The sequence below is a fragment of the Peromyscus maniculatus genome, chromosome 23 (assembly GCF_049852395.1).
Source record: "Peromyscus maniculatus bairdii isolate BWxNUB_F1_BW_parent chromosome 23, HU_Pman_BW_mat_3.1, whole genome shotgun sequence".
NCBI classification, from domain to species: Eukaryota; Metazoa; Chordata; class Mammalia; order Rodentia; family Cricetidae; genus Peromyscus; species Peromyscus maniculatus.
The window spans coordinates 12,719,685-12,731,927 of record NC_134874.1 but is presented as its reverse complement, the minus strand read 5'-3'; the positions used below and the strand labels follow the sequence as shown (position 1 = coordinate 12,731,927).

At 50.6% G+C, this 12,243-nt stretch overlaps 1 protein-coding gene across 4 annotated transcripts in view; it reads left to right on the top strand.

Moving 5' to 3' along the window:
* Ptpn11 (protein tyrosine phosphatase non-receptor type 11) overlaps positions 1-12,243 on the top strand; it is a 68,670-nt gene that overhangs the window by 51,733 nt on the left and 4,694 nt on the right. For all 4 annotated transcript variants that reach the window (XM_006970778.4, XM_076560435.1, XM_076560434.1 and 1 more), the window contains exons 12-14: positions 658-725; positions 1,176-1,327; positions 9,803-9,915. In XM_006970778.4, the coding sequence (XP_006970840.1) occupies positions 658-725; positions 1,176-1,327; positions 9,803-9,915 (333 nt within the window). The remainder of the gene's footprint in view (positions 1-657; positions 726-1,175; positions 1,328-9,802; positions 9,916-12,243) is intronic.

Below are 12,243 nucleotides of genomic sequence, written 5' to 3'. Positions count from 1 at the left end.
GAACCAATCTAGAAATGAGTGAAGCTTTCATTATTCAGTGGTTTGTTTTTGTGATTGTTATTTTGTGATAGGATCTCACTATGTAGGTCAGGTTGGCCTTGGACTTGCAGTGACTCCCCTGCCTCTGCCTCCCAAGTGCTGGCCTGTTCAGTTCTTTTTTGTTGTTGTTTTGTTTTTAAACCACCATTAATGTAGGTTTTGCAGCTAGATGGCTATTTAAGAAAGAAAGGAACACACATTTCTTCCTTTGAATGTCTGCTGTGGCCTTTTAAGACAGGAAGCCACGAGTCTGTGGGCAAGTTTCTCTGCTCAGAAGAGCCATAATATGTCCAACTGTTTTCAAGTAAAAGTTGGGAGTAGAGAAAAGATGTAAAGATGTCATGTGTGGCTCAGCAGTGTGAACCTCATGGCAAGCCCCCAAGAGATATTGTCATCCCCCCATTCCACAGCTGAGGAAGCAAGGATACCCTACAGACCCATATCAGGAAGAGAGGGATCTGACACCTTAGGGATGGGGCGGGGAGGGGTTGGTGTGTAGCTGTGACCAGCATCTTCTAGACCCACAGAGCAGAGCCTGCAGACTTTAATAGCTTGGTTCTTAGTGTGAAACCCCCACAGTGACTCCAGCATCCCTGCTATTTATTCTTCTCCCCACAGTGCTGGAATCGGCCGGACAGGAACATTCATCGTGATTGATATCCTTATTGACATCATTAGAGAGAAAGGTAGGTCATCTGGAGGACAAGAAGCCACAGTTCCTGTTCTAGTTTGTGAAAGGAGAGTGCCAGGGAAAATAGCCTGGGAGAGAGAATTCACAGGAGAAGGAGATGGTCATTTAAATATGATGAGATTCACTCCCAGCGAGTTCTCCTGTTCGGCTGTTTCTGTCAGCTGTGTCCTAAGTTCTGGCCCCATCATCGTGCCTTCTGTTATCCGCGTCATGAGGCCCCCAGCCACTCATTCCCTGCCTCTGGGGTGGGGTGGCACTTTGTCCTAGCAGCTCCTGGCATTGTCCTGAGCATTGGCTCAGGAGTCCTGGGCATCCCCCATGACTCGTGGTGTGGGAAAGACCAGCTCTGTGCCCCTTCCTGCTGTGGAGAGTGGGTGCCCAGCAGCTCAGCCTGGCCTCAGCCTGGCCTCAGCACTCCTGCAGCGTCAGGATCTTTGCTTTGCAGGTGTGGACTGCGACATCGATGTTCCTAAAACCATTCAGATGGTTCGGTCCCAGAGGTCAGGGATGGTCCAGACAGAAGCACAGTACAGGTTCATCTACATGGCTGTCCAGCATTACATCGAGACGCTGCAGCGCAGGATTGAGGAGGAGCAGGTATGGAACGAGGGGCTGGCACATGGGCCCAGCTCCAGTCCAGGCCGCCTGGACTTGTACTCTTAGAGCCAGAGCACCGGCTCTTTATCTGGAAAAGGTTAACATTCCCACCCCAGTGGTCTCTCTGGAAGCCATGGTCATCCTTTGCCTCCTGGCTCAGGGAAGTGTGGTGCCATCATCATGAGCTGACAGTCAAGGCTCTGCCATACAGAAAGAAAGTGACTTGAACACGCCAGCCTTAGAACTCAGGGCCTACAGTTTCCAGCCTGCTTCAGCTTTGATCTAGGCTCGTCTATCCTGATTCCGTCTTGTAAAATGAATGCCTTGTTCTTAATAGAGCATGGCAGTTTGAGCCACTAATTTGGCTGCATTGAAACAGTGAATTTCAATTTTAATAAGCTGTGCATAATGAAGAGTGTGCAGTTGGAGCCTTTCCATGTGAGGCTATTCATAACAGACACAAAGCAGAGTTAATTAGGATGCGCTGAGCCGAGGGAGATGAGGAGAGCTGTTCTTTTGGGGCGCTTTGCTTATTCCCCTCCCGAACCCCATTGTGTTGCAGCAGATGGGTGGTATCTGAACACCAACCACATTTGTCCTTTTTACTGCTGTTGCCATTCAGAAAGCCCAGGAGAAGGGGACTCAGTGCAGGTCACAATGTGGCAGGCTGTCTCTTAATGGGTAGCTGTATTATTATTATTATTATTATTATTATTATTATTTTTTTTTTTTTTTTTTTTTTTTTTCCTGAGACAGGGTTTCTCTGTGTAGCTTTGTGCCTTTCCTGGAACTCACTTGGTAGCCCAGGCTGGCCTTGAACTCACAGAAATCCACCTGGCTCTGCCTCCCGAGTGCTGGAATTAAAGGCATGCGCCGCCGCCGCCGCCGCCGCCGCCGCCGCCGCCGCCGCCGCCACCACCACCACCCGACTTTGTATTATTTTTTTTAAGGACCGTCTCACTGTGTAGTCCTGGCTGGCCTGAAACTCACTGTGTAGCCTAGGCTGGCCTTGAACTCACAGAGGTGCTGCTTCCTCTGTCTCCCGAGTGCTGGGTGAAGGTGTGCGCTGCTGTACCTGGCCTGGAGCAACAGAACCACATCTTCAGCCTTGGGAGCCAGAGGGAAGTGTCCCTTCCTGAGCTTAGGTGCTCACCCAGACACCTGTGCCAGGTGGTTCACTGTGCACACATTGAGAAATCAAGTGTGCATACGTATGTGAGGTCATGTGATTGATTGACAGCCACCTATCCTGAACTTCAGTGTTTTAAATCTGAATTCACCGTAAGCAAACCCAGGGCTTCATGCACAGTAGGCTAGCACTCCACCACCGATCTGCACCCCCAGACCTCTAAATGTAGATGGTTACTCTGGAGTTCTTTTATACATGTCTTCCAGTATTACATTTAATTGAGGCCATTAATAGTTTAAAAAGAGATGCTCAGAGAATAAATTTAAAGAGGTGGCACCATGGTTGCTAAGTCTGGTTAGGAACAACTCAGGAGCATCCTGTCATCTTGCCAGGAGTTCTCTGTTTCACTTGGATTTGGATTTGTGTTAGAACTGAGAGGTAGAAACAGGTGGAGCAGAAATTCAAGGTTATCTTTGGCTATGTATTATTGAGTTCCTGGTCAGCGTGAGCTGTATGAGACGTGGTTGCAAAAATAACAAAACAACAATGAAAAAGAAACCAATACACAAAGAACCAACCCCCCCCCCCACTTATTTTTTAAATTTAATTTTAAATATGTGTGAGCCTGTGTTCATGTATTGGTCTGTGCATGTTAGTACAGGTGTGCATGGACCCTCAGATCCCTTGGAGCAGGATGTGTACTTGCACTGCCCAGCATTGCTGAGGGGGAACTGCGCTTCTCTCTGCAGGAGAACTTTGCAATCTCACCCACCGCCATGGCTCCCTCTCAGGTCAAGCAGATCCTTGAATTAAGCAACAGGACAAAACTAATTCAGGATAATGAATTATTTCGAAATGTAGTCATTTTCCAATTTACGATGAGTTAAGGTCCTTTGGGAGTAAAAGAATTTGCTAAAGAAGGTTCAATGAAAACAAGCAAGGGACAGCTGGGTGGAGAGCCGTGGGAAAGGAAGGGGAAAGAGAGAGACAGAGACAGAATATACACACTTGCCAGCAAGAAAGAAATACAGACGGGGGTGTTGGGGACAGAGCGTAGGGACAGTCATGAGTGTCTAAGTATAACAGGCCTCTTGTCCCTGCGGTTTGGTTGAGAGGTTGTTTTTAAAATTTTCCATTTATAGTAGTAAGTACTTTATTTGCAAAAGCAGTGTGTGGTATTTCCTTTACCCAACTTATCTGAATGTTAAGATGTTAACACAAGCAATCATTCTCTCTTTAAACTTTAAAATGTATGTAATATTTAAAAAGGGACCGTTTAGAAGTTATATGAATTTATACCTCTTTGCTTCTAATGTGTTAGTATGTATTTTCAAAAAAATAAGGACACTCTGTTACCTAGTCATGGTTCAGTTACCAAGCTGAGAAGCAGACACGGATAGAACGCTCTGTGTAGCCTCAGGTAAGGCCTGGGGCTTAGCCCAGTATGGGAGCACCCGCCAGGATTCTGGGGTCCATCCCAGTGCCACACACAAGCATGCCAGGGGCAGCCACACACTTCTGCAACTCAAGCACTTGGGGGCTAAGGCAGGGAGGCCGAAAATCCCAGTCTAGCCTGGGCTACATTAGTCCTTCTCTTGATAAAACCAAAACCAAGCAAGAAGCCAAAAATACGCCCTGGAAGATTAAGTAGCTCAGAGATTAAGGATGTGCACTGCTTGTAGAGAGCACCCTTGTCAGGAGGCTTCAGACTGTAGTTAACTTCGGCTCCAGGGGATCCAACCCTTTCCCCCCAGTTCTCACCTCCTCAGGCACCTGGTCTCACGTGCATGTGCACACGCATGCCTGCACATACACCGCCCCCGCCCCCCAGAAAGGTAAAACAACTCACACACCACATTCAGACTTTACAAGCTGTCCCCGCTGAGGTCAGGGTCACACCATGTGTGTGGCTTGTCTTTCATGGGAGCGGTTTCTCTGTCACGCTGTCACTCTGCCCTCCACAGATGGGAAGCTGCCAGTTGTTCCCTCTCCTGAGACTCCAGCCATTCTGTGTTGTGCCCATTGCTGAGTTGATTTAAGATGATCAGGTTAGCTTTGCTCCTAGAAGGTAACAGGTTTCTTCATTTGGGAGTTATTACAGGAGTCACGTGCATGTGCGCACGAACATGTACACACACACACACACACACACAGAGACAGACACACATTGAGACTCATACATATACATCCCACGTGGTGAATAAAAGATTTGGACACACTCAACTGAGGACGTGGCTCAGCAGCACAGTGCTTAATCAGCATGGCCTAACCTTTGGACTGATGTCCACCATGGTGGGGGAGGGATGTTTGAGGCTAGAAGCAGCCTAGTTCTCACTGTACATTTTTTTCCCCTACTAGTTATACATTGATACATAAATATATGTGTATATATTTTTTGTTTGTTGAGACAAGGTTTCTCTGTAGCTCTGGCTGTCTTGGAACTCGCTTTGTAGACCAGGCTGGCCTCAAATCACAGAGATTTACCACCTGCCCCCCCTTTTTTAAATGAATGTATGAATGAATTTATTTTTATGTGCCTTGGTGTTTTGCCTGCATGTATGTCTGTATAAGGGGGTTGTGTCTCCTGGAACTGGAGTCACAGATAGTTGTGAGCTGACATGTGGTTGCTGGGAATTGAACCTGGGTCCTCTGGAAGAGCAGCCAGTGTTCTTAACCTCTGAGCCATCTCTCCAGTCCCAGTAATTCTTGCCTAAAAACATTCGCATAGCATTTGACAAATGACACTTGCTGTTTCTTCAATGATCTCCTTGGTTTTGGTGTGTGGAAACACTGGAATGACCGCCATGGTCAGGTGGCTCCTTGCACCCAGCACCCTGCAGCCCACGTCTTTCTGTGTGTGCTGAGACGTTGGCATCTGCACTCCTCAGAGTTCAGGTCTGCTCTGTCTTGTCCAGTCTAGTGCTGAGCATGAGGCCTCCAGCACCTCCATGTTACGTCGAGGATGTGCACCTGTGACCAGTGTCTTCCCACCACCAGTCTCTGACCACCCCTCACACCGCCCCCCTCACTCCAATCGCAGTTTCTAGGAGTCTGTCAGACTCCATGGAGTGCTTGGCTTTCTGTGTCTGGCATCTCTCACTCAGCTTGATGACCTCCAGGTTCACCTGTGTTACTGCAGATGGGTTGCCTTCTTAAGCTGAACGCTCTCTGTGTGTGTGTGTGTGTGTGTGTGTGTGTGTGTGTGCCCATCTGCCTCCCTCCTTCCTTCCCTCCCTTCCTCCTTTCCATGACTCGAAGCTTGTGACATGACTTGGTCACATCTTGGTGGGTGGGGAAACAGGGACAAGACCAGAAGCAGAGCACCTGGGGACCTACTTCTACTTGCTGGTCCCATGCCAAAGGTTCTATCAGCTCCCCAAAGAGCATCACCAGCTGGGGCGGGGGCAGGTGCTCAAACGCATGAGGCTGTGGGCACCTTTCCATTCCGGCTGGAGCAGGGCCCTCCCTGGGAAGGCTGCGCACTATTCTGTGGAAGCCATTGGGAGTCGGAAGCAGAAGAGTGGCATAAAATGGCCTTGATTTAAGAGAGGACCCTGCCTCCTGTGGGACGTGGACACCAGGCTTGGGTGCTTGGAGACATAACTGATGATGGTTTGTTCAGGCTGGGAGGCTGAATGGGGAGAGTCAGAATAGTGAGATTCCTCGATGGGGTGTGGAAGGAGTCACGGTTCTGTGTCCCAGCCAGGGGCTCCTGCCCTCCCATCCTGCTCTTGGTCAGAGTGTCTCCCCATGGAAGACACTTCACTGCAGATGGTTTCAGCCTTTCTCCCCGAGCATCAGTTGACCATAGATGAATTGCAGACATGTAGCCTTGGTCTGGGGGTTTCCTAGGTACTGGGAACACAGAGCCTCCCCTCACCTGGAAGTAAAAGAGAACCCCTCCTCCCCATGGGGCAGCCACAGCGCTAAGACAGGCCCATCTGGCTTCTCCCGATGTTCTTCCTAAAAGGCTGGAAGACGAGCTTCTTGGGCTGCTGTCACCATCCATCCAGACAGTCCTGCCCTACCGTGTCACTTGTCCCTCCCTAGAGAGTGCTGGCCACTTCCTGCAGAAACAATTGGTTTTGGCTCCAGGAAGGTTCTGAGTAAGGAGAAAGTGGGTGGCCGCTGTCAGTGGGAGTGACATTCCTGTCATGCACGGTGAGAAAGTTCTGCGGATCTGCTGGGCAGCACGCATGCAGTCGGGACGTTACATTCGGCCAGCTTTGATGGGGTGCAGCCCCCCACTGCCTCTACCCTTCCAGTCTCCAGTGTCAGAGAGAAGATTTCAGACAAGGGCTCTTTCTTTCTTTTAAAATAAATTTTATTTATAATTCTCTGTGTGTATAGGTGTGTACACACACATGCAGGTGCCTGTGAAGGTCAGAGGTGTCAGACCTCCTGGAGCTGGAGTTATAGGCAGGTATGATCTATCTGAGGAGGGTGTTGGGACTTGAACTCTGGTCCTCTGCAGGAGCAGTGTGAGCTCTTACCTGTCGCAACGTCTCTCCAGCCCAGAGACTAGGTTAGAGTCCTGTTCCTCCTGCCTCCTCCTCCTCCCAAATGCTGTGATCATGTGTGCACATAGCCACGCCCAGCACAGCCACTGTGGCTTTTTTTTCTGTCCCAGGGTGTGTTCTCACCCTCCTTTGGCTCATTCCCCCAGAACAAAAGGAGAATGGTCACCGAGAAGCCACCTCCTTGACTGGATTTGTTGTCCCAGAATGCCTGTTGCCTCTGCTCTGGGAGCACATCCATGTGTGGTGCTCAGTGGTCATTGCCACTCCTGACACAGTGCAGCCGTCAATCAACATCCAAGGAGACTTAGACACGAGGTCTGCCGATTCTCACGTTCCTTGTGTGAGGGCTTAGCTTTGCAGAGAACCTGCTCAGTCCTCCCATGGCCTTCATGTAGCCCAGGCAGGCCTTGAATGTGGGGAAAGTCTGCGCATGCTCAGCACATCATTGTCTATGGATATTCTTGATTCACCGTTGAGTCTGTAGGAGCCACAGATATAGAGGGTGACTGTATGAAGTTGATAATGCTCCTCTCACCTCCTTTGCCTTAGCCCAGAGGGGGCTGGGGACACTGCAATGGCCCTGCAGGATGTAGGCCTGGGCTGTGGTGTCTCCCTACAGGACCCCTCCTCCAGGGCTCACCGAGCTCCTGGGCCCAGCACTCCTTCCTGAGGAGCGTGTTGCAGTGTGAGCAGCTTGTGTCAGGTGTCAGCCGCCTCCTTCCTTTGGCCCAGCCTCCGTGGTGGAGCACGGCCCTGTGATCTGCAGGCTGGTGTGCTGTGCTCGATGGTCTGTGTGCTAGACCTCTGCTCCTGAGTAGCCGTGGGTGTGCTGGGCTCCTGTCAGTCTCCATCTGGTGATGCAGAGACAGTGCAGCTGAGTTTCTCTTTGACGTCTCCACCCTGGAGTCCCAGAGCAACCCCAAGCTCTATGCTGTATTTACTTGTTTGTTTGTGTAGAGACAAGGTCCCGTTTAGCCCAGACTTGCTTCCCACTCACTGTGAAGTTGAGGATGAACTTGAACTTCTGATCCTCCCTGAGCTCCACCTTCCTAGTGCTGAGATCATGAGTGGTTAATGTGCTGCTGGGGATGGAAGCCAGGGCACCTATGCTGGGCAGGCAGGCAGGCGCTCACCAACTGGGCTACGTCTTTGTTCCCAAAGTGACTTCCTTTGTTTAAAGTGCACGTACATGATCTGGAGAGGAGGTTCAGACACTCTGAGCCCTTGCCACTCTTCCAGAGTTCCTGAGTTCACTTCCTGTCACCCACATTGGCAATTATAGCAACAGCCTATAACTCCAGCTCAGGGAATCCAGCGCCCCTTCTGGCTTCCAAGGGCACTTGAACACATGTGGCATGCACACAAACAGACACACACGTACATACATAAGTGAAACACAAACATAGACATCTCGGAACTGCAGAGACCATTGTTCACTAGTTCAGTTGTTGGCCAGTGGGACCCGGTGTCCTGTTGTTACTCAGCTTGTGTTTTCCACCGAGCATTCTAGAGGAATCTGTTTGCACACCGTCCTCTCCTGCGTTCTGTTTCACTATATGGACGCATCCTGTTCTTTGGTTCCCTTGGGCATTTATAAAGAGCATCCTATTCCAACCACCCCTGTCCAGTTCTTAGGCTTCTAGTGCAAGGGTTTCCCAGGGAGACACAGATGCAGATGTTCCTCCAATACATGCTTTTTCATTTCCCCTAAAGATTAGCTCGTTAGTGCCACTTTCACTCTTGAGAATCATTGGCATCTTTTCTTTCCTCCAATGCCAGGGAGTCAAGCCCCGAGCCTTGTACAGCCAGGTAGGAAGCACTTACTGCTAATTTTGTCTCCAGCCTCCCAGTTTAACCTCTCTGAGCAGCTGATGGCGGTTCCCAGGTGTATGCCAGTCTTCAGTATGGCCGCCCTGCCTTCCTAGCAGTGCTAAGGTCAGGGCGGTGCCGCTGCTCTCGTGCTCTCGGGTTCCGCTTTGAGAAGTGGCAGTCTGCAGTGAAGATGAGAAAAGGTGACCGGCCAGTGGGGTGGTGCAGCGGGTAAAAGCACCTGCTGTGCAGACCTGACAACCTAAGTCCTCAGTGCCATGGCAGAAGGAGACGCTGACTCCACGGGCTTGTCTTCCGCTCTCTACATGTGTGTGGAATGTGTGAGCCCTCACACATCACACATACATACAAAGACATCATGAGATGAGCTTACATTCCTGTTGATTTTCTTTGTTGGTTTCCTTGCCTCCCCACATCATTTGAGTCAAAATAAATGTGAAGGTGCTGTGATCTTTTCTGATGTGTGTTAGGAGGTAGGCTGCAGGGTTGGGGGAGTGTCTCAGTGGCAGGGCACACACCCATCCATGTGCAAGGGATCTGGGCGATACCCTCAGTGCTAAAGGAATAAAGTGCATTATTGTGCCTTCCATCCCTGCATGCATTTCTACTTAGAGTGAATCCTTCCGGAGTGAATCCCTTTCTTACTGTCTACTGAATGTGGTGGACACACACACACGAAGTGATTAGAGCTCCGTGCAAGGGTAGCAGGAACTCTGTGCTTAGGAGCAGGGCCTCTGGCCTGGCTCAGGGAGCAGTTTCTGTCTTCCTGCAGCTCCAGGAGCTCTGGGGGACTCTGGTCCCAGAGCATCCCTCCGGAGGGGGCTGGGTCGAGAAAGAGACACGTTCCTGACAGTCTGATCAGCATGTCAGTGTTCTTAAGATTTTGGCCTGTCCATCTGTCTCTCTCTTTTCCTTTGATAAAATAGCTTTTTGTTCTTGCATTCTTTTAGAACACACACTCACAGACCTTCTTACCTATATTTTTTCAACTTGCAGAAAAGCAAGAGGAAAGGACATGAATATACCAATATTAAGTATTCCCTGGTGGACCAGACAAGTGGCGATCAGAGCCCCCTGCCACCTTGCACCCCAACACCGCCCTGTGCAGAGTAAGTAGTGATGTGGCAACGTAGCTCTGGTAAAAGCTAACAGCAGATGTTTGCTGCCCATTGATAGTGCCATGGGGGTGGCTGGGGTTGAGGGCTCTCTAGGGACTGTGTGGACAATGTCTAAAGGTTCCTAAACAGTAGGCAGGTACTGGGCTTTCCAGACTCTGTGTGGCCCTAAGCCTGTCAGGTCAGGGTCCTCTAGGGAAATCTAATTTTCCTTTTGCAGGGGGCATTATTTCAGTGCAAGGTGCTGGCCCTTAAAATGTGTTGTTACACCTTGACAAGTAAGAATAAATTCTCTATTCATGTGTGGACATGACTATGGTCTGCCAATCTTCCTGCCAGTCAGGTCCCGTGTGTTGTGTCGTCCCCCCCTCCCCCTGCCAGACAAGATTTCTCTGTGTGTAGCCTTGGCTGTCTCACTCTGTAGACCAGGCTGTCCTCGAACTCACAGAGATCCGCCTGCCTTTGTCTCTTGGGTGCTGGGATGAAAGGCATGCGGCGCCGCCGCCACCGCTGCCACCCGGCCCGGTCAGAGTTTTTAAACCAAGGGTCAGAAAGCAAGAGCCTCCAGGCCTAGCTTTGCTTTTTAAAGGAGTTCTTATTAAAAAACAAAGGGCAGCCATCCCAGTAGGAAATGACGGGCAGGTATGACTAGGCATGCTGGAAAAGAAGTTTGGGCGGGCGGCTTAGGGACCCACAGGAAGGACTCATTGTCCTTGGTGGTCAGTGACCCGGAAGGGAAAGCTCGAAGCTCTTTCCACACACCAAATGCCGTCAGAGAGCAGTGTCCAGCAGTGGTGAGGACAGCTGTGTTTTCAAGGAACAGCTGTCACACAGCTGCACTTCAAGCACCTTGGTCAACTCCCATGACAGCTTGCCCTGGTAACTACAGCCAGAGCTGGAAGAGCCCGGCGACCTCTGACCTTGCAACTTGGAGAGTCCCTCTAATGGAAGCGCTCAGATCTTGGGAAAGCTTTTCCTCCAGAGGCATCGAGCATGATGTCATCTTGATAGTTTCAGAATTTGGGAGGTACTTTAATAGTACACTGTGACAGGAAGCTGTGTGACCGACATTTCTAGCCTGTGAGATGAGCTAGAGACACTCAGAAGTGGGGTGCTGAAGGACCCTGTCAGTCAGACTCCAAGCAGCACTGAGCTGGGGATGGAAAAAGGAAACTCGTTCCTGACTTTTGCAGTTTTTTCACTGTACCGAAGACGGCAAAGACTCGCTAGTTCAGCAGCAGGGGAGGTCTCAGGGTTCTGAGGACCTCACCAGCAGTGTGCTGCACCCCTCTCCTCAGAGCTCCCTCTGTGTCTGTTAGAGAGACACAGTCTCGAACCTGGAGCCACGGGCTGATGCTTACAACTTTCTTGAAGGCACAAATCTCTTGAGGCCATTCTGGGGTGAAGTCCTCCATACTGGTGCTCTGTGGCCTGCCATTCAAGACCCATGATAGGCAGGACTCAGACAGAACCCATATTCGCCTTCTAGGAGACCCAGGTCCCTGTAGCTTCAGTGACAGTTTCAGGCTGTTGGCTCAGCGAGGACTGACATCTGCTGTGACCTTTCTGACCTCTCTGACCCTGCTCCTCCTGTCACTGCAGTGCTCAGTGTCCGTCAGGGCTTAGCCACATCCCTCACACCACACCCCTCTGCCCCTCATGCACCGTGGCCTGCGAAAGGAAAATCCCAAAGCATAACACACACACTGGTTCTTTCCAGAAGGGCTTTGCCAGTTCCTGATTTAAAATAAACACATCAGGATAGCCTTGGTTAGCCTGGTTATGTGGCTAGCAGCTGCGAGGTCTATACGGCCAACTCACTGTCCGCCATAACATTTACCTTCTCTTTCCCCTGGAATCTGGCTTGTTTGCTTCTGCTGTGGGCTTTTAAAGCCCCGCTGACTTGACTGTTGGCTCTGCACAGCTCCGAGAGCAGAGAGAGGCCTGTGTTTACACTCTTCCTGTTAAACACAGAAATGAAATCCTGGGCAACGGTGTTCTCTTCTGAGTCACCTCCTCCTGTCTCCCTCTTCCCAGCAGGCCGCCTGGGGATGCTGGGGTTTTAGACCACCAGCCTAGTCACTTGCTGGGGAGCCCGCACCTCTCCCAGGAAGCTCTCCTGAGCCCGACAGGGCCACTCTGCCTTGCCCTTCACATGGTCCCCTCATAGGAGGCACACCTCCGATCCTGGGCCCTGGGGCTGCTCAGCTGTCCTGCTGACCCACACAGACTCCTCTGGTACCCTTCTTCACAGAAGGAGGCTGGCCCTCCGATGCTTTAGTTCTTCCCCTAAGGCTCTCAAGGTGACTGGAGCCTGCCTTT